Below are 27,167 nucleotides of genomic sequence, written 5' to 3'. Positions count from 1 at the left end.
AACTTCTAAAAAAATTCAGAACAAGTTGTGTACCAAATTTTAGGTTGATATCTCAAAAAATTAGCTGTCAGCAATATTTTGTTTGGGCGTAGTACCAACCTAGTGCCCACCACTATTTTAAAATAAAGGTCTGAACACGCCTTATGACTCTGATAAATATTCTTGTTGTAAATTAAGAAATTACTTTTCCTCTGTCGTTTGAAAAAAAATCAACACTAAAAATTACAGTAAGCTTTCAAATGATACATAGTCTATCAATATTACTTTAGATTTAGACTAAGATATTATAGTTTTAAATTTATAATGAACATAAACATTTTACATGAAAAAAACATGTAAAAATGTTTCTTGCACACCAAATCAACCAATCATATTACAGTTATGTATGAATGATCATGTGAAAAGTTATTTTAAATTGTAATAATGTTTCACATTTTTACAGTGTTTACAATCACTGTTTTAATGTATTTTTTCATCAAAGAAATGCAGCCTTGGAGAGCATAAGAAATTATATTTAAGTTATAGTAACCTTATTTAAAAAAAAAAAAATAATAATGCAATTTTTTCTTTATTCTAACATTATTCAGTATTTTAACATTACAACACAATATTGTCCAAAATATATTTTAAAACATCAGTTTAACTGGATGTCTGTCCACTACAATATACTGTGCATCATTGTTTCCTGTGAATCAAATTTAGACCCTTGGTGTCGGTAATTCTCTTTGAGTAATAATTTTGTAATGTATTTTACAATTTGAAGATTTTGCCATATGGGAAGAGCAAGTAAAAATATTGCCTTGCCACTGACTATGCAGCAGTAATGTTATAAGTTGAAGTAGAATTATTAGTCATTAAAAAATTCAACAATTCAGACAGAGTTTAAGTGCCACTACAAGAAAAGGTGTAGTGGAAAAAGTGACAGCTGCAGACAGAATTAACTCACCATCCCCCAATTTTCACACACACTGTTCTGACAAATGTTCTTTCTCCAACAAATTTTCATCTGGCCTATACACGACTTTCCAAGTTTTATGGGGACTTTCCAAAGACATTTTTACTGTACAGTCTGTGTATTATATCCCCTAACCCTATCCCTAAACACAACACTCACATAAAACTTTATGCATTTTTAAAAAAAAAATTGGTTAAAAAAAAAAAAAATTTAATTGATTTATAAGCTGTTTTCCTCATGGGGACCAAAAATGTTCCCATGGTTAACGATTTCCAGTATTACATTTTGTAGGGTTTACCAGGACCACACACACACACACACACACACGTTTTTTTGCTAGTGAGGACATTGCATAGACTTCAATTGATTTTATATCAGGTCAATGATATTTTCTATCACCTAACCCAACCCACATCACAGAAACATGTGCACATCACTAGGTAAAAAAAAAAAAAAAAACTCTTTTAGCTGAGTTAAAGCTAGTGAGGACCAGGTCAATGTCCTCACTAGTGGGTTATGAAAGTATTTTACAATACAAGTGAGGACATTTGGTCCTCACAAGTATAGTCAAAAGAAGTACACACACACTTTCACTTATGGCTGTTGTCCCTTGCTCTATAAGCACATACTCTCTTCTCTCCCACACCCCTTAGTTAAATATAGGGCAGGGGTTCCCAAACTTTTTTGTCAGCCAAGCTTCTTAGATATTAAATATTTACTTCAAGTATCCTCTGTGATTTTAAGTTACTATTTTAATAATTTAACAACACATTCATGTCTGTTCATGGTCATTCTTGTGTTTTAGGAACCCAATCAAATATAATTTAGTAATATGCATAATAATAATAATAACAATGGTGTTTCCCCATTCTGCAGCCTTGGAAGCAGGGATAGGCTCCAGCATTTTCGTTATCCTACTGAGGACAAGTGATTTGGAGAATGGATAGATAGATGGAGGAGGAATATTTGATTATAATTATAATCGGCAACACTTTAGATTACAGCTGTCACAACAGGTCAGGTAAAATCGAGAATGGGATCCAATTGCAGTACTTTTATTTTTTAAACAAAAGCAAAGACAATAATCCACAACAAAGAAGATCACAGGTAGTGTTGCCAACTGCTTTCAATTGAAAGTAGTTAAAACTGGTAGCTAAATGTCACTAGATGACATCATAATGACAAATTTCTTGATCTATATAAATAAGATCAGTGGGCAAAATAACATCTAGATAAGCTTTGTCCAAGAAGTTTCTAGATTTGTCCCTAAACATTAAAAAAAAAAAAAAAAAAAGTCTCAAAAGGGACGGGGAAGTCACTAAATCTAGTAATGGCACCAGCGGAGTTGCAACACGCTGGAAAGCCAAAACAGGAATAACACCTAACCTCTATAATGATCTGAACTCTCTGCTATCTTTGCAAACTGATGGAATGTATGGTAATGAGCAGATTGGTGCATATCATTGAGAAGAAAAACCTTTTCTCCCCATACCAAAGTGGTTATATGCAGATATACTCCTTATATACTCCTTATATGCAGATGACGGCGCGCTGTGGAAAAGGGGGCGCAATGTAGGGCATTTAGAGAAGTGTATGCAGAATGCTGTTAAAAAAGTAGAGAATTGGACTAATGAATGGAGTTTTTGTTTCTCAGTAGCAAAAACATTTAAATGTATGGACAGAACTTGGAGCAGGTGTCAGTAATTAGATTTCTAGGAATGTGGATGGAAAACTGAATTCAAATTCAAAACTGAAAATTAAAAATTCAAAACTGAATTTTAGAATTCATATTCAGAAAATGATATACAAATGTAAAAAAACAATAAATGTAATGAGGTGTTTGGCAGGAGTTGAATGGGAGGCATGTCGTCAGTCTCTCAAAAGTATATACTGTGCACTGATATGAGCAGCTATTGATTATAGCAGTATGGAGTACAGTTCTAAACTAAAACACAACTGTTGGGTTTTTAGATTTTGCACCCAGGGACTTTTTTGTAGTTACTGGGCTGTTACGTGTGTCTACCGAATTTCATACCTGTACGTGAAACATAGCGTGAAGGGCGCTTAATTGAAATTTTGTAGGTGGCGCTATCGAGCCATTCACACCTAATTCTGAAACCCATATCATATGTAAATTTTCACGACTTCTGATGCATGTGTAACTGGTGTGAAAAATGTATTGATTTAATCTGACTTTTGTTTATTTCCTTCTGTATTTGTATTATTTTTATTTATTTTATTTTTTTTCCCTTCTCTTAAATTGGTTTATAAATGCTTATATTTTTCTACATTTGTACAAATTGGTATAGTGAACTTCACGAAATTTTGTTTCGATATTATCATTCACAAGTTATATGAAAATAGCGTTAAAATAGCGGAACTTTTCTTTGGGGATTTGTTGGGGAAGGGAACGTTATCGGTGGAACGCACCTGCGGGGTTTCCTCTTGCACGGCAAGCGATTGCGTCAGTCTACTTGTGTATGAAGCCGATGACGCATGTGATTTTCGCTTCCCCCGAAAAATATCCTGGTATGATGATGTTACTTGTTTAAAATGCATATTTGTTGCTGGAAGAATGTGATTGATTTATAGTAACATTTGATTATGTTAGCTATGATGAAAATGTATCGTTTAATGTGTTATTTGGTTTAAATGATGTATATCATGACGCTAACTAATTAGCATTGTATGCTTAGTGTGTACCAGAGTGGGAGAAGCTGTCGCCCCGTTGCTCCACTGATTATTTCTCTTAATTACAGGTATGTTCGATCAATCAGTTCTGTTTCAAAAAGAAAAGAGATTTAGTTGACTGATAATGAATGTATATTGTACAGAGAGTGTGTTAATGGGAGAGAGAATCGAATTTAATTGTTTATGCTGTCTGTGACGCACTTTGTGCGGCCTGCACATGGTACGGTGCTGATTATATCCCATGTTTTATTCCATTTTTGATGTTTAATGTGTGAAATATGGGTTTATACATACAAGTGGTATTATAATTGTTTATATGTTATTATAGGAAGTTATATTGTATAAATATTTGAATTAATGCATATGTTAATAATGTAATATAGATATTGTATTTAATATACTATTGTAATATACTAATTATTTTATATTATACACTACTGTAATATATTTATTGTAATAGAATAAGAATATTGATCTGATGTATAAGAAAAACAAGATATTTATATATTTATAAGCAGTATAATTGATTTAAATTTATATAATTCTTTTCCATTATTGTATAATGTCAGTCTACTTGTGTATGAAGCCGATGACGCATGTGATTTTCGCTTCCCCCGAAAAATATCCTGTGTGTACCAGAGTGGGAGAAGCTGTCGCCCCGTTGCTCCACTGATTATTTCTCTTAATTACAGAAGTACAGTGCTGAATCTCAACAAGTGGTTGTGTGGTCCTTGTGTGAGTGTGAGAGTGACCGGTCCAGACACGCTACATAATTTGGTGCCGTGACCCGGATGCGCCAGATCTGCTGCAGCCGATCGCTGGGGTTTGACAACGCTGGATCACAACGCTGGATCACAACGCTTCTGCAACTGATGGACGAAGGGTCTTCATCGTTGACGTTCTAGTGGCGGTGTCTGGACATTGAACTGAACTGAGTAACTGAGCTCTCGTTCCACATTACACACACATCGGACTTTACACTTTGCGCACATTGAACTGTTTTCCACTTTTTTGACTTTTTTTCCCCATTTCTGCTTGGTTAAGCATACAGTAATTGTGAGGTAGCTTAATTTTTTTTTTTTTCCCCTTGTTTATGCTTTTCACTATCTAAAATTGGCAATATGGCCGAAGGGGGATGGAATGAAGATTTAGTGACGCCACACATTGGCAGGGGGCGTGGGTTGTTTGGGGTATCCGAGCCTGTAGTTGGCAAACCACGTATCTTGGTCTATGATTCTGCGACTGATCCGACTGTGCTTAATGAGTCGAGTAAACCAAAGTCTTCCACCCCTGCCAATGCTGGTCCTGACAGTGTTACGCAGCAACTGCGTGACCTTATTGGTGAGCTCGGAAGCCAGATAGGTGACTCCATTGTCACACGTTTGTTAACAAACCAGACTTCAACATCACCTGGTTCCGTTCCATTATTTGAACAGCAACCCTCTAGCACAATGCCCCTTTCTACGAGCCTTGATCTGTCCAAATTAAACCTCATAGTCAAAGCTGACATTAAAGAACCACAAATGTTCAGAGGGGATGGTAGCGACAAATGTTCCATCCTAGAGTGGATTGAACAGATGAATGTGTATTTGTCCAAAAAGGGCTGCAGCAAAGTCGACGGGGTAGAGGAAATACTGAACCATCTCAGTGGCCGTGCAAAGAGCATTGTCAAGGTTAAACTAAAAAGTAGCCCGGTTGCTGTGCTTAGCCCTGAAGTTGTCTACGAAGTACTGCAGCGCTATTTCAGTGAGAGTCCTGGCTCGTGCCAGCCGCTAGCCGATTTTTATGCAACCCATCCGAAGCATAACGAGCACCCTATTGACTATTGGGTCAGGTTGAACGAGGCAGCTGAGCTAGCAGATGCTCACCTGCAAAGATGTGGTAGCAAGATGGAAAATATGAGCTCGGAGATAGCAATGATGTTTATCAGGAACTGTCCCAATCTTGATCTTTCCAATGTCTTCAGGTGTAAGCCCATAAGCAAATGGTCAGCTGAGGAGGTCCAAGAGGCCATCGACGAGCATGAGAGAGACTTTAAGTCACGAAAGCCTCTTCCATCTGCGCCCAAAGTTGCAGTAAATCAGGTTGTTGTTGCCGAAAAGCCAGTCAGCATGCAGGTAGCAGTGGGAAGCGAAAGTGTAGGTGTAACCTCTGCTGCGTGTACTGCAAGCCCACACCCTAAAACAAGTGAAGCCGCAGAATTGGGCACTTTAGAGCGTGTACTGAAAATGCTAGAAAGGGTGTTGGAATGCACAACTCTACCTGTTTCAGAACCAAAGCCTCGTACATCACCGTGGTATCGAGCATCCCCGTGTGCAGTGTGTGGTGACCGATCTCATTCAACCCGTTCACACTGCATGAGGGAAAGAAGATGCCTTGATTGTTTAGAGTTTGGACATCAGCGTAAACAGTGTCACAGAGTTGTTGGCCAAAGTGCAGCCCAGACCAGCGACGGTCAGGGAAACTAGACCACTCACACTGGGGAGAGGGCAGTGTGAGTGTTGAGAGTCAGCCTCTCACCAGCGAAGATGATCCAATGGTCGTATATAGCAACCTTTGTCAGGTTGAGTCAAATGGCAGTATCATTTTGTTCCAAAACATCGCGAAGCTGGAAAAAGCTGACAGTTTGTTTTATACTGATGTGTTGGTGAATGATACAGTCACTTGCCAAGGCCTGTTAGACACGGGTTCTATGGCATGTACTATTAATGAGGGAATCGAGCGCAAGTTGCTGGATACATGTGGGATTCTTGAGTCTGGGCAGCCCCATGCCGATGTTTTGCTTGTAGGGTGTGGCGGTGTTCGGGTCAAACCCAAGTGTATCCATCAGCTAAAGATGTGTGTGTATGGATTCTCAGTCATTGTGCCTACCTTGGTTGTACCAGGGCAAAAAGACCAATTAATTGTTGGTACTAACGTCATCAAGTATGTTCTCGGTCAACTTAAGCAGTCCCAAAGCTATTGGCGCGTTATGAACCAGCCAAACTCAACGGGAGAACCAGAAATTCAGCGGTTTTTGAGTATGCTGTCTGGGCATGACAGATGGGAAGGTGGGAGCATCCCAACCGTTGTCGGTACCGCTAAGCTCACTCAAGCTGTCACGCTTTTACCTCAACAAGAGCACCTTGTGTGGGGCAGACTCCCGACCAGTTCCATCATTTCTGTGGGTAGTACCGTGTTAGTTGAGCCATCTAAGGCACAAACTCATAAGAAAGGTGTTCTTGTTGGGCGTGTTATAGCCACATTGCCTGGTGACAGATGGGTACCGATTAAGTTGATTAACCCATCCGATAAACCTGTCACTTTGAGACGTAACACTAAAATAGCAGACGTGTCTCCTGTTTTAGCAGTTGAAGACCTGGACGTGCAGCCCGAACACTGTGATGTGGAGAATGTGAACGTGCAGAGCCAGTCCGTCTCCTCTAGCGTAGACGCGGGGGTGAGTTCTTCCTTGGGTATTCGTGAAGCACTGCAGAAGCTCGGTCTTAGTGATCTTGACATTGAGTCCTGCGAGGTGACTCCATATTGGAAAGACCAGCTTCTGCAGTTGATTCAGAAACATCAAGATGTGTTTTCTAAACATAAGTTAGACTGTGGTAAGGCCAAAGAATTTGTCCATAGGATCCACCTGTCTGATAACCGGCCATTTAGACTTCCGTATCGGCGCGTTCCTCCAGCTCAGTATCAGACACTGAGAAAAGTGCTCTCGGATATGGAAGAGCAAGAGATTATCCGAAAGTCTTGTAGTGAATGGGCGTCTCCGCTGGTCCTGGTATGGAAGAAAAGCGGTGATCTTCGTGTTTGTGTTGATTACCGCTGGCTTAATGCCCGGACCATCAAGGACGCTCACCCCTTACCTCACCAAGCAGACTGCTTGGCGGCCTTAGGTGGAAACGCGATCTTCAGCGCGATGGATCTTACCTCCGGCTTTTATAATATCGCAATGGCCGAGGAGGACAAAAAGCTTACGGCCTTCACAACGCCGATGGGGCTGTTTGAGTTTAATCGGTTACCGCAAGGGTTGTGCAATAGCCCCGCCAGTTTTATGCGCCTAATGACTAACATCTTCGGCGATCAAAACTTCCTGACGTTGCTTTGCTATCTGGATGACCTACTCGTGTACGCCCCAGATGAGGGAGAGGCCATAAAGAGGCTCGAGTTAGTGTTCAGTAGGCTCAGAGAGCATGGTTTAAAGTTAGCGCCCAAAAAGTGTCATTTCCTCCGGAGGAGCGTGCGGTTTTTAGGGCATGTCATTGACAGTTCAGGGGTAGCGACTGACCCAGATAAGGTCAGCGTTATTGGAGCAGTGACAGAGTCTGATTTAAGGATGGAAGATGGGGTAACTCCCTCCCAAAGAAAGATCAAATCGTTCCTTGGTATGGTGCTGTATTACCAGAGGTTTATCCAAAATTGCTCCACCATCGCGAAACCTCTTTTTGCTTTGACCGCTGCGCCAAGGGGCAAGAAGCCTCCGGGGAAGGGTGCTGCTGCATTCAGAAAGTTGAGTCCTGGTGACTGGAAGGAAGAGCACAGTAGGGCCTTCCAGCAGTTAAAAGCTGCCTTGATCAATTCTGTGGTACTCACACATCCTGATTTCGGTCGCCCGTTTATTTTGTCCACTGACGCGTCCATGGACGGTTTAGGTGCTGTGTTATCACAGGTTGCAGAGGGTGAGACTAGAGCTCGTCCGATCGCTTTTGCAAGCAAAGCCCTTACTCGCGCTCAGGTGAAGTATCCTGCTCACCGCTTAGAGTTTTTGGCTTTGAAGTGGTCCGTCTGCGACAAATTCAGCCACTGGCTGAAAGGCCATGAATTTGTTGTCTGGACGGACAATAATCCCTTAACTTACATCCTTACAAAGCCTAAACTCGACGCGTGTGAGCAGAGATGGGTTTCCAAGTTGGCGCCCTATCGTTTCAGTATCAAGTATATACCTGGCAGTAAGAACGTAGTGGCCGATGCTTTAAGTCGTCAACCCTTTGTCCATAACCGGGTCAGTCAGAGGTTACTGAATGAGCCTTACAATGCGTTGCTTAATGAAGCAGAGCAATTTGAGAGAGACACAGTGCAGGATGCATTTAGGCTTAGTGCTGGTATCCAGAGTGCTGAATTTTCTCCTTGTGTAACACCAAGTCGTTGTCCACTCTCCAGTGCTGAAGTGTCTGCGGTGTTGGAGGGTCACAATGACTGGGAAGCAGGAGTTGAGTCAAGGGCAATCTCCTGGATTGCCCAAGACACCCAACATCTATTGCCTCCTGGGCAGTGCCCGTTACCAGTCTTCTCGTTAGACGAGCTTCGAGACAGACAACAAAACGATCCTTGTCTGTCCAGGGTCCTGTTTTACGTCAATAGGGGCAAGAGAGCCTCACGTCGTGAGCGTGCTGGTGAGACATATAAGGTGCTCAGAGTCTTGAAACAGTGGGACAAATTAAAGTTACTCGATGGTGTGCTGTATCGCGTAAGCAAAGATAACTTGACAGGAAAGAAACGGTTACAGTACATTGTCCCATCTTCTTTAATTATGCAAGTGATGACAGGCGTTCACGATGAAGCAGGGCACCAGGGCCAGGGTAGAACTATGCACCTGGCCAGACAAAGGTTCTTTTGGGTCGGGTTGGAACAAGACGTCCGTAGGTACGTTAAGTGTTGTAAGCGCTGCGTCGTCAGTAAAACACTCGAACCCGAAGGCAGAGCCCCTTTAGAGAGCGTGAAAACATCAAGTCCAATGGAGCTAGTATGCATTGATTTTTGGACAGCAGAAAGCTCAAAAGGTCGTAATGTGGACGTGCTGGTCGTGACTGACCATTTTTCTCGAATGTCTCATGCTTTCCTTTGCCGTGACCAGTCCGCAAAGCAGGTAGCACAACAATTGTGGGATCGTTATTTTTGTGTGTACGGGTTTCCTGACAGGATCCACTCGGATCAGGGGGCCAACTTTGAAAGCCAACTGATTCGAGAGTTGCTGCAGGTTGCCGGAGTAAAAAAGTCACGAACAACTGCCTATCATCCAATGGGAAATGGGAGTGTTGAGCGGTTTAACAGAACCTTGGGCAACATGATCAGAGCACTCCCGCCAAGGTCCAAAGAAAAGTGGTCACAGTTGCTTCAGACCCTAACCTTTGCGTATAACTGTACCGCGCATGAGTCCACCGGCTATGCTCCCTTTTTCTTAATGTTTGGTAGGATCCCAAAGCTGCCTGTAGATGTAATGTTCGGCAACATCGAGAGAGACTGTGACGTTGTTGATTACGACAAGTACATAAAGAGATTAAAAGCTGACCTGAAAGAGGCACTTGCTGTTGCTCAGAAGAACATAGACTCTAGTCAGCAACGTCAGACAGAGTTGTACAACCAAAGGACGAAAGGTCGTAACATTGAGTTGGGTGATCAAGTTCTGCTGGCCAACAAAGGTGAACGTGGGAAGAGAAAACTGGCAGACAGGTGGGAGTCCACGCCTTATAGGGTAGTTGCGTTGAACCCCCAGTGCCACATTTACCGCATACGTAACACCAGAACGGGTCAGGAGAAAACTGTTCACCGCAATTTGTTGTTACAAGCGAATTTCCTGCCACTTGAGTTGGAAGAACCTGAATTACCCGAGTATAGTGGCGGATCTGTCCTTAGCAGTAGAAGTGTGTCCATGGATGATGTTGGTCCTGCATCCGAGTTGTGTTCTTTGTCTGATCGAGTTGCCAGTTGGGTGGAAAAGACTGCAGCTTCTGAGGATTCTCAGAGGTCGTCCTGCTGTCCTGATAGTGCTGCATCATTGGACATAGTCCTTGAGTCATCGGGACAGGAACAACCTGTGTCAAAAGATGATTGTACCGAGGAGAGCAGCAATGTAGTCAATCCAGATGAAAGTTGTGATTCTTGCAGTTTGCTTTCTGAGGCAGTTCTCCATGATGATAGTCATGTTTCACTTGCTGAAGTTGTTGAGCCACCTCCTGGTCAAGGTGAAATGGGAGTTCGGACCAGAGTGGGTAGGATTGTGAAACCCGTCAACAGATTGATAGAGAACATGACTCAATCTATCAAATCTCTGAATCCAGTTGGTGGGGTTGTAAGATCTTTATTGAAATAAGAATGTACAGTACATTAGAACTTTATTTTCTTCTATCATTTTGAGTTGTACAATTAAACATCTGTGAGTTAATGTATCTCAGTACATTGTTGTTCCAGATCGGAGATGAAGTTTCATCTGAGATGAATAGTGTTTAAGGCACCTTTTGCGGGTGATTGCAGTGGGCCTGATCAACCTGCCGTACTCGCCTTCCCTGTGAGTGGGAAACATATTTTGTTGCACGATATTCTGGGTAACAGATTGTCTAATCGCTCCAGTGTGTACTATCCCTGTAATAGTCAAAATTTGTGAAGTTCAGGGGGGAGAATGTAACTGGTGTGAAAAATTTATTGATTTAATCTGACTTTTGTTTATTTCCTTCTGTATTTGTATTATTTTTATTTATTTTATTTTTTTTCCCTTCTCTTAAATTGGTTTATAAATGCTTATATTTTTCTACATTTGTACAAATTGGTATAGTGAACTTCACGAAATTTTGTTTCGATATTATCATTCACAAGTTATATGAAAATAGCGTTAAAATAGCGGAACTTTTCTTTGGGGATTTGTTGGGGAAGGGAACGTTATCGGTGGAACGCACCTGCGGGGTTTCCTCTTGCACGGCAAGCGATTGCGTCAGTCTACTTGTGTATGAAGCCGATGACGCATGTGATTTTCGCTTCCCCCGAAAAATATCCTGGTATGATGATGTTACTTGTTTAAAATGCATATTTGTTGCTGGAAGAATGTGATTGATTTATAGTAACATTTGATTATGTTAGCTATGATGAAAATGTATCGTTTAATGTGTTATTTGGTTTAAATGATGTATATCATGACGCTAACTAATTAGCATTGTATGCTTAGTGTGTACCAGAGTGGGAGAAGCTGTCGCCCCGTTGCTCCACTGATTATTTCTCTTAATTACAGGTATGTTCGATCAATCAGTTCTGTTTCAAAAAGAAAAGAGATTTAGTTGACTGATAATGAATGTATATTGTACAGAGAGTGTGTTATGGGAGAGAGAATCGAATTTAATTGTTTATGCTGTCTGTGACGCACTTTGTGCGGCCTGCACATGGTACGGTGCTGATTATATCCCATGTTTTATTCCATTTTTGATGTTTAATGTGTGAAATATGGGTTTATACATACAAGTGGTATTATAATTGTTTATATGTTATTATAGGAAGTTATATTGTATAAATATTTGAATTAATGCATATGTTAATAATGTAATATAGATATTGTATTTAATATACTATTGTAATATACTAATTATTTTATATTATACACTACTGTAATATATTTATTGTAATAGAATAAGAATATTGATCTGATGTATAAGAAAAACAAGATATTTATATATTTATAAGCAGTATAATTGATTTAAATTTATATAATTCTTTTCCATTATTGTATAATGTCAGTCTACTTGTGTATGAAGCCGATGACGCATGTGATTTTCGCTTCCCCCGAAAAATATCCTGTGTGTACCAGAGTGGGAGAAGCTGTCGCCCCGTTGCTCCACTGATTATTTCTCTTAATTACAGAAGTACAGTGCTGAATCTCAACAAGTGGTTGTGTGGTCCTTGTGTGAGTGTGAGAGTGACCGGTCCAGACACGCTACACATGTGTAAAGTTTCAGGAGTTTTCAAACATGTTTAGGCCCTCAAAAGGAAGAAGAATTGACCAAGCAATTACAATAGGGCCCTTCCACCATCATTGCTCAGGCCCTAAATACATGGATGGCTCTAAAAATCCTGAATCTGGAAATACAGCAGCAGCAGTCTACATAACCCCAATTCAAAGTTATAATATCAAAAAGAATTTCAGATCTTGTTTTTACTACAGAGACAATAGCAATATTCCTAGCTCTTCAGTGGATAGAAGAAGTATAACCAATAAGATCAGTAATTTGTACAGACATCTTTAAGATCTTTGGGAATAAATAATTTGTCACTTCAGGTTCTGTTAGGAAATGGCCCAAAACAATCGCGAATATTTCATAAATTAATCATTTTCTTAAAAGAAACAAGATTAATCAATAGAATTTAAGATACCGTTGTATTATTTTTCCCCTTCATTTTTATTTATTGTCTTATTGTTTTCAAACTTCCCAACCATTATGCGCTCCACACTCCTATTCAGTAGGTGGCGGGAATGCACCATTTAAGTTGGTCTGCCAACCGCCACACTAGAAGAAGACGAAGAAGAAGAACCGACTGTGCTCAGAGTTTACATTTCCTTGACGACGGTCTGTAGTCCCTTTCAGTCTTTGGTAGGATGGTAATGTGTCTGTGTGATTTGAGTAAAGTAGACCGTTAATTAATTCCTTATACAATTTAATGCTTATGAAATGACAGAATACAAACTACTTTTTAGACATATATTTGATATTACGTGGATATTACTATCTTAAGTCATCCCGAATTAACAGATATCTTCAGCAAATGTCGAAGGGTTTTTTCCGTCGTTTGTTCCAGTTAGTTTTATTTCCGATTATTTTTCCTCAAGCGATTTGTCAGAACGCTGCACAACACCACTCAATCGATTCAACAAACTCATCGGTTTCAGCTTCACCCGCAGCGCTAAATGTCACATTCACAGATGGAAGTGCTGAGCCCATCAGTCCAATGGGTAAGAGAATGAATTTATGTCAATATCATGTCTACGTAATATTTTAACCCCCAAATAAAAGTAAATTAGGCTGATTCAGCTTAAAGAAAGGTTTTAGCCGTTTTTAGGACCATTAACATGTTTAAACTGACATCCGTGTCGCTTTCTAATTCTCTTTGCATTTTCTTTTCCTACAGTGACTGATTCTAACATCACTGATCAGACTCCATTGAGCACCGATCTTAGCCCATACCCCTTCACTTTTACTGATAACGCACCTACTAAGCAGTCACGATCAACAACAGAAGCGACTAATGAGTTGAGGGCAGAAATTAACTCTTCGTATCCACTCAAACTCAACTCAAATGACTCGTCTGCAACTGCTACACCGAAGGGTACATTCACAGGTGGTAGTGCTGTTCTGCCCACTGATGCCACCATAGTGCCCATCACAAGCCCATCGGGTGAGTCGAAAGAAGCTTAATCTCATAAGGCTTTTGTGCATAAATTAATCTTGTTTTTATTAAGAATCTCATGACTTTATTCTCATGACAATTAAGCACTGGAATAACTATGGCATTTGTATAATTTTGAAAGAAATTTCATCAAATAAAGATTACATTGCAGTACAGACATTATGCATTCTAGGTAGGGTTGGGAATCATAAGAAATTTTCCGGTTCCGATCCCGGTTCTGCCTAACAATGTTTAAAATAATTAAACAACCAATGAAAAATAGTAGTAATGGAAAAAATGCACAATACTCAACTCAAACAGTCCTTTTTGTTTATTATTCTTGTAAATTGAATTTAACAGACAGCTAATCTCAACAAATTCGCTAACACTACAAGGGTTCATTAGTTAACATTAGTTAACTACATTAACTAATAATGAACTGAATTTCTAAAGCATTTATTAATCTTTGTTAATGTTAATTTCAACATTTACTAATGCATTATTAAAATAAAGAGTTGTTTTTGTTAACATTAGTTAACGCACTGAAAAGTAACATGAGCAAACTATGAACAGCTGGATTTTTATTAACTAACGTTAACAAAGATTAACAGATACAGTAACAAATGTATTACTCATGGTTAATTCATTACAAATTAACCTTATCGTAAAGTGTTACCACAAATTCATCACAAATAAGATGCTTGAACACGCATGTAAGATCCAGACAGGTGAAACAATATTTTTGTAAGTTGGATTCATAAAGACTTGGCTTGTTTCTGAAAGAATGATTCAGTGATAGATACATTTTAACAGTAATTTGTTGCCACCTAGTGGTGTAACTGTGCAATCAATACAGTTCTTATTTGAAGTCCAGTTACTTACAGAAGGTGATTTATTCTATTTTGATCAGTAACATCAGCTTTTCTATCTGAAAAGTAAACTTTTGTATACTTCTTTGATAATTGGAATATTTGTAACACAGAAATAATGATACTGTGTGTTTGAAAAGATTGTTTATGAAGCTGTTTATACAGGCACAGAAGCCAATGGCACGTATGTTGCTATGCTTATTGGCATATCTGGTGGCACATCTGGTCTTCATTAGTATGTGTCCGTGGATAGTAGCATGTCACATTCATAGTCGATAGTCGATCTTTTGGCAGGCTATGCTGTTTTCAGTTGATGAATAAACAGTAGTCTAGTGCGCTTCACATCTAATAAATTGCAATAGGTTTAAAGTTTTTTTTGTTGCTTTTGATATGGAACAAAGTCTCAGATTTCAAATTCTGTCCATTTCATTAAGAAATTCAAGCAATAAATACCGTTTTGGCGCTCTTTAATGTGGCGTGATAGATTGTAGCTTCTGGGTACTCGCCTGTGCGTTAATGCATAGCAAAAGATTCGTGCCAGTTTAATTTTTGTTCTTGATCCAGTGCTCTGCTGCTACATTGGAGCGCACTCGCCACCAACTGGACAGGGGTGGGAATTACAGTTACAATTTACAATAGATCACCCTCAGTGTAATCTGTCACCGTGATGGACGGCCTTCAGATTTTTCCGTCAGTGATAAAAAAAAAATTCCGTCAACGACGGATAATTTTCGGTTAACACGACCGAAAATTAATATATATATTAAAGGGTTAGTTTACCCAAAAATGAAAATTATGTCATTTATTACTCACCCTCATGTCGTTCCACACCCGTAAGTCCTTCGTTCATTTTCGGAACACAAATTTAGATATTTTTGATTAAATCCGATGGCTCAGTGAGGCCTGCATTGCCAGCAAGATCATTTCCTTTTTCAGTGCCCAGAAAGACATATTTAAAACAGTTCATGTGAGTACAGTGGTTCAACCTTAATGTTATGAAGCAACGAGAATACTTTTTTGTGCCCCAAAAAAATAAAATAACGACTTTATTCAACAATATCTAGTGATGGGCGATCTCAAAACACTGCTTCATTAAAGGGTTACTTCAGGATTTAGCATTAAGCTTTGTATTAGTAGAATACCACTAGTATTTTCGAATTACAGTGCTTTCCCCCTTCATATCAGCCCGAGATGAGAGATTTATGCATTTTTATTCTGTAAAAAAGCCTCCAATGACGCAAAAATCGTCATTTTGCGTCATCGGAGGCTTTTTTGGCCAGAGGCATAAAACTACAGCCAGTAATAGCAGGTAGTTCCGCATTTTTTCACCATGCCCATACATATGCGCTTTTGAGGTTACTCACGGACATAGATCAAAGATTTTATCAAAAGTGGGTGTCAATTATATTTTTAAGCTTAACATATTTTGTTATAGTCTGCACTACATCAGTGGTTCATCTCGCAAATTTATCGGTCTCTGCAGTCATCTCAACCAATACAGCAACAGGCTTTTGTGGTAACGTTAGCATAAATAGATAAATAGACTAACTCAGTTTTACAGAACAGTGGCTTTACTTTGATAACAGTCAACTTATATGCAACTTATATGTAATTGTCTATCTAACGTTACTTTGCTAAGTTTGCAGTTTTACTGCTACCTATGTGCTACCTACAACACTACATAGGCTAACGTTACTGTGTTATCAGTCTAGTATCAGCGAGTCTTACCTCTAGGCGAATACGCTTAGTACCAGATGCCCAGGCTGTTCGTCCTCTGGGAAAGTGAATATCGATCGCGGTGTCCTTCAGAATGGTTCTCTTCATTGCAAGGATATTTGGTTCGTAGTCCTCGTGCTTGAAATGGAGACTACATATTCTGCGGTTTTTTAGGTTTTCTATAACGGTGTCATCTCCAAACTTCGGGTGTTTGATGGCCCGCAGCCACTGTTTAAATCGCTCCAAATCTTTAACTTAATCGGAAAATGATGGAAACTTACTTGTCCTTTCCTGGTTTTGGGTGTACATCCACGTACAAAGCAATTTAGCACCATTTCGTTGTAAATGTATGAACTAACTCACGATTTATAGAATTAATATGTAACAAAGCAAGCCTAGTTGTTTGAATTTTCCTGGTAATTCCGCCTGTAACCGATAGGCGCGGTTTGGGCGTGGCCTCGCAGGGGCAGCAAAACAAGTGCATTCTGGGAGTTGTTGTCTTTCATCCACATTAGTCAAAAATACATTTTCTGCCTTTTCTCAGTCTAGAAAGCTCCAAATTCAAAAATAATTTCACATTTCTACTACATAAATGACCAATTTTAAATACACATTCATCTTTCCAGGGGTGAAGTACCCCTTTAAGCTTCGAAGCTTTACGAATCTTTTGTTTCGAATTAGTGGTTCGGAGCACATATCAAACTGCCAAAGTCATGTGAACTATTGAACTAATTTGAAACAAATGATCCGTAAAGCTGCTATTGGTCATGACGTATAGCAGCACTGTGTGGTCCATATAAGCTGCGAATGCTCTGCATACCCAAGGTATTCGTGGACTCTGCAATTAATACTAACACTAGTATAAATTACTATTAAATCCCTTGTTTGAGGTGGACCATAAAGTCTACATGATAAAATGTTGGTAATGTATATGTAACTGTCCGTAATTTATTTATTTGCCAAATGACGGTAATGTTCATTAAATCTGCCAGTTGCAGAGGCTTCCAAGTAAGCTGATCTACAGCAGCTTTTGCGCTTTTGCTCTTTTGTTATGGAGCGTCATCATTGTCCCGCAATGAGGTTTGCTGGCCCATGGAGGATTTCACGGGCAGGATAAGCTGTGAGCTGTATCTGATTTAGAACGAGCAGAAATCTGTGAGAAATATAACGACCTAAAGACAAAAGAACTGATAAAAATAAACGTATGTAGGAGCAATAGGCTTGTGGGTAGCGCTGTGTCATATGCCATAGCTGCGCACAAGGCAACCCACGTTCCAGTCTCAGCTCAAGGTCGTTCACACAGAACACGTTTTTGCTTTCAAAACTGCGAAACGTGTGCGGTGGAATAGGGGAAAAATGCAAGGTCCCGAGACACGTTTTGAACTGATTTGAACCCCGCGTTTTTAGAATGCCGCCTCATGTGCGAGACGCTGCAAAAGACGCAAGACGCAGACTATACACGTCTTTCTAGCCAAATATTTAAATGGATGCCTTTTGTAGTAATCAAATGTGGGTGCTTTGTGCAAAAAGTTTCAGCACTCTAGCTCAAATTCAGTGAGTTACGGATACTGAAGCAGAAAGTGTTACAACCATACCCGGTCTCCCCTACTTTTAAAAATACTTTGAAAATGTTACAAGTTTAAACTAAAGTATCTTTAAACATATCAATATATACATATTTGACCATTGAGCTATTCCACCCTCATCACACTGGTAAGTTCAATGTGAGTTGTCTCGCTCCCGCAGACTGCCTGTGTGATGTCACACCTGACTTCTGTGACATTGGATGCTGTTGTGATGTCATGGACTGTGGTCTCCTGAACCTCAGCAATGTGTTTAACAGCTGTGGCCAGGATGTGAGGTAACTGCTTCTGTCTGTTATTAAACCAAAAATTATTCAGACACTAGATGTAATTTTTTATATTTTTTTTACTAGTGGGTGCAGCACACTGTAGTTCATTTATGTAAATGAGGATAGCAAAATAAAGTAAACTGTGACATTATACCCAAACATTCTTCATACAGTGGACTACCAGTAAAATTGATAAAAAATTTGGGACCAAAAATTATACAGACACTTTGACCTGACCATGTTTTGCTAAAGTGTTATCTGACATAATTAAGATTAATTTTTTCTAAGACAGATTAACTCTGAGACCTTGTCATATTTTATTACCATTTTTTTTTAACTATAGTGAATAAACTGTAATAATGAATGAAATATTCAAGGTGTCTGAATAAATTTTGGTTTGACTGTATGTGTCCTCTAACCTTTGAATGTGCTTTAAAACACAGCTGTATTTGTCACATATAGGTTTGGCGTCTGTCTTGAGAGCTGGCTAATGTTCAGAACACAAATTGATCCAGCACTGGTTACTCTCACTGGAAACCTCTTTTGTGTTCAGAGAGAAGAGGGTACTATATTTTCACTCACTGCACTCCAGTCCCTTACCCTTGCAAAATTCTCTTAAGGCCCTGATATACTTAAAGCTAAATCTATGAATGAAGGCCAAAGCGAAGTTCGTTTCAAGAGGTTGAAACAGCTTGCCAAAGCGAACTTTCTGGAAATCACTAAAAACAGTGGGACATTCTAAAACGTTTAATGTAAAAAGAAGCTTGGTGTGCCAGAATCTATTAAGACAGTGAAAAGATCACATTTAATATACACATTACTGATTATGCATACTACATGCAGATGAACAAGGAATATGAACGTGATAAATGGCACATTAATTGCTTGCTTTATGATTGCTATCTATGGGAAATGCTTAATGTGAAACTTTGTGCCTTGCATTCATATGCTGTGTTCATTTTATAAATAAGGTGTATACTGAATTTGGTCCTCCAATATCACTGTCTTAATGCATTAAGCCACGTTAAACATTTTCTTTACAATGGTTTTCTTTGGAAAATACATAACATGCAATTTAGAGTGTTGCATTCATATTCTGGCCGCTTCTGTTTAAACTGTGTAGTATGCATCATCATCATCGGTATACTGAATTTGGTCTGTAAATCTCACTGTTTTAGTACATTGGTACTCAGTAGAAGCCTGGTAAAAATAACTGGCAGGCAGTGGAGGAAATCTTTGTTTTGCCCACCAGGTGGGCATTTCTTTAAGGGTATGATGTCATATGGAAACTATGAATTAAGAGGAAAGCGCACAGCAACATTTACACATACATCTAAACGCCACTACTAGCAGCGTCGGGATGTTCGCTAACAGTATATTGCTTATCAGGTATTTTGAAAACTTTTTTTTTTTTTTTACCCCTAACTAAGTAGAGAACGAAAACTTTGCCATGAGTATATTGGGGTCTTTAGTATGTACACTGTGCATTTTCCAGCCTACTACTTTTAACAAAATGTATACAAGAGGTCATACAGTGAACTGTATCCCACAATTTTTTTCCTCGTTGATAATTCTGTTTCATACAGAAAAACAGTCACATTGAAATGTTTGGAATGTTAATCATTGCATACAGAAAACAGTTTTACACAATATGTATTTAATAAATATTATGCAATAAGGCAAGCAGTATTCCATTCCTAACACATTCTCCCAATTATTAAACATGACTGCATGACTTTTTCCACACAAGTATGTTTCAGAAAGCTTTGCTTATGCTTTTTTTCCCCCTTCTCTCTATGCTTAGAAAAACAGTCAGCTGCTCAGACATCTGCTCGTTTTCATCCCAAGTCCCTCTATCCACTCTTACTGAGACACCCTACAGCCTTCAACAGTCAAAAAAACAAGTTTTACAAGGTAAACTGTGATCACATGTTGCATATAGCCTCTAATTTTTGTCTTGTAGCTTGTACTTAAACACCATATCATAACCAGGGACTGCATTTGCAAAAAATCTTAAGGCTATAAGTTGATTCTAATGCAGAAATTGTGGAGCTCTTAAAAATTAGGGTGTGTCTCTCCTAATTTTAGGACATTTTTCACCCAAGAGTAATTCAGAAAGCATTTTAATGTTAAAAATAGCTCCTAAACCTAGGACAGATTAAAAGTCTTCCTAAGAACTTCTAAATCCCTAAGAGAAACTCTGAAATGATCCTAAGCATTCCTGCTGTTGTCAGTCTGTGTCGCAATCTCGTAAATATATTGGAAAATTACTGTAACAAAGTTAGTAGATAGGGGAAGAAGGAGGCGGGAACCGGCGATCATTCAGCAACTTTAATATATAAAATAAACATACAACAAAATGAAAGTAAAATGGCGGCAGATCCTCACAGTCGACTGCCACCCACACAAGCTTAATAAAACATAATGTAAAGTCCAGGCCTGGTCCTCTCTCGTCCCTCACTGTCGTTGCTCCCCCCTTTTATGCTTCCGGAGCTCCTCCATGAGATACGAGACCGGAGCAGCGTGCAGCTGACTCTCATTATCACTCGTGCCACCAGCCTCGCACCATTCTCTCACACCTCTCGCCTCGCCCTGCTTGTCACATACCCCCATCGCCCCTCGCAGGCCGGGGGGTACTCCCGAGACTGGGGGTATGGACAGACGAGACGAGAGAAAAGGAGATGGAAGCACAAGGAGTGACAGAGACAGGAGTGGGGAGAGAGGAAAAAGAAAAAAAATTCTTGGTCCAGTTCCCGGACACACTGCCACTCAGTCCTCAGCCAGCTGAGAGGCTCTTCCTTGCGGTGCCATACAATGGTACTGGACACTCGGTGCTCCTCTGTGAGATACGAGACCGGTGCAGCACGCAGCTGACGGCCATTATCACTTCCGCCACCTGCCTCGCGCCGTTCTCTCACGGCTCTCGCCCTGTCCTTCTTGTCACAATTACAATGACATCAACCTTTTAAAAAAGCATTACCTGCATCGTTCGTTCATTCATTCATTCATTCATTCATTATTTATAAAGCACATTTAAAACCAACCCAAGTTTGACCAAAGTGCTGTACAGAACAATATAATCAATAAATAAGGACAAATAAATTACAATACATATTAAGAAATAACATAAACAAAACTAAATAATTCATTAAGTATTAAAAGCCACATTTATCAAATGAGTTTTAAGTTTTTATTTGAATACAGAAAGAGATGACGCCATTCTGATAGATACTGGTAGGCTATTCCAAAGTTTAGGGCCTACTATAGAAAAAGCTTGTTCCCCTCTATGTTTCAGTCTAAACCTATGGACATACAGCAATTCAAGATCCCCGGACCTAAGTGATCTAGATGGCTTGTAAAGACACAGCATATCAGATATCTAGGAGCTAGGCCACTTAGTGATTTAAAAACAAAAATTGATTTTTAAAATCTATTCACAATTTAATAGGCAGCCAGTGCAAGGAAGTTACAATGGGGGTGATATGTTCAAATTTATGTCCACCTGTCAACAGCCTGGCTGCATTCTGAACCATTTGAAGTAGAGTGAAATACAGTAATCTAGGCGAGATGAAATGTAGGTTTACTGTTTCAAAGTTCCTCAAAGAGAGGAAAGATTTTACTTTTGCAAGGTGCCATAAATGGAAATTAGAATTAATTTATCAAACTTAAGTCCGGAATCAAATAAAATGCCTAGGTGTTTTGCACATGAAGTAACATAAGAAGTTAGGTTGCCAAGGTCCAAGTTACAGGTGTCATACGAATCACTTGGTCCAAACAGTACCACGTCTGTTTTATTCTCATTCAAGGCCAAAAAGTTTTGTGTTAGACATAGTTCCAGTTCCTGTATACAAGCTAGCAATGCCCCTGTAGAGTGTTTATCATTGTGTTTTAATAGAAGGTACAATTTCGTATCATCAGCATATGAATGAAAAAACAGCCCATCTTTATAAAAAAGTTGGAATCCTGCAGATGATGTATGTTGTCCAATACAAACAGAAAACTTAGTAAGACTGAAACCATTTTAAATTGGTACCCTGAATGCCTACACAATTTTCCAGTTGAGAAATGAGAATTTTATGATCAACCATATCAAATGCTGATCTAAAAGGTCCAAAGCAACAGCATTCCCATCATCTGTAGCCAACAAAGTATTGTGGTTGTAACTTTCAGAAGGGCAGATTCAGTACTATGTAATTTCTTAAACACGATTGGAAAGCATTGTATAGAGAGTTAGAATTCCCTATGCAACTGTAGTCCAAGTGTCCCGCCGGTGTCCACACAGACCACAGGATGAGCACCCCCTGCTGGCCTCACCTCTTCCAGCAGCAACCTAGTTCTCCCAGGAGGTCTCCCATCCAGGTACTAACCAGGCTCAGCCCTGCTTAGCTTCACTGGGCAACCAGTCTTGGGCTACAGGGTGATATGGCTGCTGGCATTTACTACTGATCACAGAGCAGCTCTTAAATAACACGCTGTGTACATATTTATATAATTAAAAATCGTAAAAAATCACAGCCTTTGCAATGTCGCACTAAGCCAATTCATCTAAGCCAAGACTAAGCCAATCAAACTTTTAAAACAAAGTATTTAAAGACCCATAATGAATTACTTCTAAATTATTTTATCAATAAAACAAATGGAAGTGATTTGGCAAGTCAACTGGAAGGATACATTTGCCAGCATATGTCCCAGCATTGCAAAGAACCAACAGGAAAAGAAATGTGTGCCTGTAGCAGCATACATGTTATCCAGTTATGTGCAATAAACAATATAACAATATTATATAATATTAATAATATAGTAATAACACATCTTTCATATACTGTGGCTTGTCCAGGGTAGTGTTTCCTAAAAGCATTGTAAGCCTAAGCTGATCATAGAACAATTGCCACCAGTGGTCTCTACGATCAACTTAAGCTTACGATGCTTTTGAGAAATGCAGCCCAGGTGCTTTCCCCTTCAACTTCATAGAAGCCAGCGTGTTTCCATATACTAGCTTTTAATGCAGAGAGTACCCGTCGGATTTCTCGCTCAGCCATCATGGGTCTCTTATGGTGCGTATCCACTGCCGCAGAGAGAGCATTTTCAGTTCATTCCCATGGAAGTTGAGCTTCATGCTTGCATGTGAATGTGAAGCACATCTTCCATAAATTAATTGAAAATGCTTGCTCTGTTCCACTCGTTCTGTGCCAGTGGACACACATGGTTATGTGCATGCCACATACTGTCCAGGCACTGCACTTTCATGCTTCAGAGTTCCGGCTTTTACCTTCCGTCAACATTACGTTTTCATTTAAAGGTGCTGTATGTAGGAATGACACCCAGTGGTCAAATAGGTACTGCAGTCCAAATTCAAAATATTGTTTGCCACACCCCCTCCTTCAAAGATGCAGGTTGCCAGCTTGAGGACATGCAACAAGAGGGAGTGCAATTGACAATGAAAGCCGAGGAGATGTACACGCTGTAAGTTGATGTATCTGTGTTTTAATATGCAGAGGTTTTTATATGTATCTGTGTTTTTAGATGGATGCAGAGGCTTTTTAGGTCTGGTAGAATCTGCAATTCTCTGACCCAGTTTGTTTGCTGGTTTCCATGGCTGCAAAATGCTGTGTTTTCCGCCAAATGGCAACCAATGATGTCGAAATATTATTGGATAAACTGGCAGCACGCGGTTTCACACAGACCAAAACAAAGACAGACATTCCGACACATTCCGCACATTTCAAAGTAGAATATCTTGCTGTAGCATTGATTTTCTGAGAAAAAAGTAGGTGAACTTAGCATGTTTCATAAATATCTGCAAACATATTGCAGACATATTGTATCATACAAACATTTTTATGCTTTATTAAAGTGAAAATCTTACATATAGCACCTTTAACATTTAGAAAATTGATTTTTGACATTTGTGAATCGATTCAGAATCGTCCTCGTCCGCATCGCGATGCATCTAAGAATCAAATTTCCCCCACCCCTAATACAGATGTTACTCAACCAGAATGCTTTTTTGTCACCGCGGCCACCGTTGCAGTTTGCGCCGGGAAATCTTGACTGCTAAGTTGTGCTATAACCATAGATTTACACATGTTAAGCAGTCAACTGCGCTATGTGGAGATTAAAAAAGAGATTTTTTTTAAAGATCACATATCCAAATGTAAATGTAAACATTTGCTGTTTAGAATGAACTCAAACAGTACAGTAAATATCAAAATGTTTACAAAAAATATATACTGCACTTTAATGCAGTAGGCTACTACTACCCCAGACTACTACTACTATAATATATTAATATGCCTATGTATTATATTATTTTCTTCATGTAATAAAATTAAAAAATAGAAATGTGAATTATATAGGTTACACAACATGTGGTATAACTGCTCGTAGGTTTTAAAACTGAAATGAACATTTGTTAAAATATTTATTATTTATCAATCTATTCTAAATCTATACCTTGGGTAACAATAAACAGCCTAAAATGACTTATGAATTGCAACAGAAATGCCATGTTTCACTTGTACAGTTCTGCTTTCCAGTGATTTGATGGCAGCTAATGACATCTAGCATTATTGTCCATTTCCATCACTCCATACATGTGGTCAAACATGCTGGCTAGCTGGCAAATATGCTAGCTAGCTTTAAATGCTCTAAAATATTATCTTTGCTTTTATGGTTCATTTTATACAATTATCAAAGGAAGTACATTGCTGTTACGTTACATAGGCAATACATATGAAAAGTATTTAACATTGGTACTGCTGGACTTTGTCACAGGTTGATGACATCATTCTGACCTATTATGACCGTACATCCAAAGTTAGCACACTTAGACAGCCATCACCAGGTCCAGTGTCATCTGCCTGCATCAACAACAATCCTGCAAGTATGGGCAAAATGTGTTTAAATTTGAACTTTTTTTACTCTAAATAATATGAATAATTGTATACTGATTTATGGTTTCTTTTCCAGGGTTCATGCGTTCAAGTTCTCTATCTTGCTCTCGTGCTGTGACGGCACGCTCTTGTGTGGATGACAGGAGTTTAAATGCTCTCACATACTACACTGGCTTCAGACTACTGAGGGTGAGACTAAAGCTTTCTTCCAAAACCTAGAGAGTTGTCTGCATAGACAGCATCCCTATGGATAGGCAGTCCCAAACAGTAGTATATTAAAGGTACACTATGTAACTTTTGGTGCTCTAGCGGTTAATAAACAAAATTGCATACGTCTTGTGGAAGAACATTGTAGCTGGAGCTATTTCACTCTGTTATTGTATATGACTGATCATGTAGGTACTCGGCTACTCCGCAGCGGTAGGTATCCTGCTTGGTCTAAAATAGTCCGCGGAGAATAAAAAGTAAACACTTAAATTTAAGGCAAAAAGTCTTAAAAACGGCCAGATTTTCATCCGTAAATTTCATTTAGTCGTAATTTTTTTACCCATTTCCAGAAACGCTTCAGTTATTACAAAGAGCAAAAAAGTAAGTCGTACTTTCTGGGTAATTGGTGTTGGTAACGCGGTGAACTACAAATCCCGTTAAATGCAATAGCCCGCGAATGTTCTCTCCTCAATTTGTTAAAGTTCGGCTAGTGTGGAAAATGGGAAAGTGTACTTTCAACGAGACATTTAGGATTTCTGGTTGGTTACAAGCGGTACCCAGCTCCAGGTACGAGGCTCAGCAAACTTTGAAAAAAAAAAAAAAAATGTTAGAGAGTCTGGGTGTGAAGCGGTGTAAAGGCTGGAGTACACGAAGGGAGAAACACAAGCTAGCCGCAAAATCTCAGCGGACTCGGCCATTAGCCTAACTGCCGTCGTCCTCCTCAATGCCTGGTTCCTCCGGTCTCCAGCGCAATATCATCACAGCTCCGTGAACACCTTCGGGGTACTTTTGGAGCGACTGACACATCGAAAGCCGAGGTGTTTGTATATACACACGGTATAAACAAACACCACTTTTAATAGCAACAGTGAGATTAGCATCTCTTCCAAGTGATGTTCCCTGATTCAGTAATCGCGAAGCCGTTCTCTTGCGGGCCCAACAAGATCGCTTATGGCAGTTTGGATTGGGGGAGTTTAAAAGGGGGAATTGATTCATTTACCGGGCCGTTGTCTTCGTTCAATAAAGCCAAAATCAGACCACCAGGACCATTGTTCTGGAACAATGGAATGTTAAGTCGAGGTACCTGGGCTCCAGTTCATGGGACAGTGCGGGACACACACACACACACACACACACACACACGCACACACACACACACACACACACACACACACACACATATATCGATAATCCATGTTATAGATACTCTAATATCCGAGGTATTCATCTATCTATCTAAAATGGATTATCTGGTGTGAGTGTGTGTGTGTGTGTGTGTGTGTGTGTGTGTGTGCTACATTGGTTGTTACATGGGTTGGAGTAGCCTGTTCAATCTTTATTAGCATTAAATGCTGTTTTGTAATGTAAATAAATATGAGATGAAATCTATTCTATTTGAGGGCAAGTTTGTTTTAGCTATTTTCATTTTGGGCCTAAGGTTTTGGGCATTTGGCACATTGATGTGTGTGGAAGGTTACTAATGGATTGTTTATCTGTAAATTAAATTAATGCTTTTTCAATGACTAATTCAGAAATAAAATGATTTTTTCAGAATTTCTTTGATTTGAATATTTTTTGGTAATGCGTCGTGTAGGTCTTAAATTTCAATCTTTATGGTCTTAAAATGTCTTAAAAAGGTCTTATTTACTTATGAAACCTGCATAAACCCTGAAAATGTCAGAATATAAACACTTACAGGTGTACCGTAATGATTCAGGATAAGACAAAAAACGTTTGCAGAATGTTCTAATTCAGCTTAGGAGGTTCTATTTCAGGATGCTGCCTTAAAGGTAATCATATGTAAGCTTAGACACTGTATATTATTTACATCTTGTTCAGTGTTCATTTTT

The 27,167-nt window shown here is 39.3% G+C and overlaps 1 protein-coding gene across 1 annotated transcript in view; it reads left to right on the top strand.

Annotated features, from left to right (window-relative positions):
- Positions 1 to 12,870: 12,870 nt before the first annotated feature.
- LOC125265723 (tectonic-3-like) overlaps positions 12,871 to 27,167 on the top strand; it is a 30,692-nt gene continuing 16,395 nt past the window's right edge. The window contains exons 1-8 of the mRNA XM_048186111.1: positions 12,871 to 12,963; positions 13,224 to 13,346; positions 13,523 to 13,789; positions 18,112 to 18,226; positions 18,680 to 18,780; positions 20,022 to 20,131; positions 24,992 to 25,100; positions 25,187 to 25,299. Of these exons, the coding sequence (XP_048042068.1) occupies positions 13,343 to 13,346; positions 13,523 to 13,789; positions 18,112 to 18,226; positions 18,680 to 18,780; positions 20,022 to 20,131; positions 24,992 to 25,100; positions 25,187 to 25,299 (819 nt within the window). The 5' untranslated portion in view covers positions 12,871 to 12,963; positions 13,224 to 13,342. The remainder of the gene's footprint in view (positions 12,964 to 13,223; positions 13,347 to 13,522; positions 13,790 to 18,111; positions 18,227 to 18,679; positions 18,781 to 20,021; positions 20,132 to 24,991; positions 25,101 to 25,186; positions 25,300 to 27,167) is intronic.

This window comes from Megalobrama amblycephala, linkage group LG3 (genome assembly GCF_018812025.1).
Source record: "Megalobrama amblycephala isolate DHTTF-2021 linkage group LG3, ASM1881202v1, whole genome shotgun sequence".
Classification (NCBI taxonomy): domain Eukaryota; kingdom Metazoa; phylum Chordata; class Actinopteri; order Cypriniformes; family Xenocyprididae; genus Megalobrama; species Megalobrama amblycephala.
The sequence above is the reverse complement of the archived record's forward strand: the minus strand, read 5'-3'. Positions and strand labels throughout refer to the sequence as shown.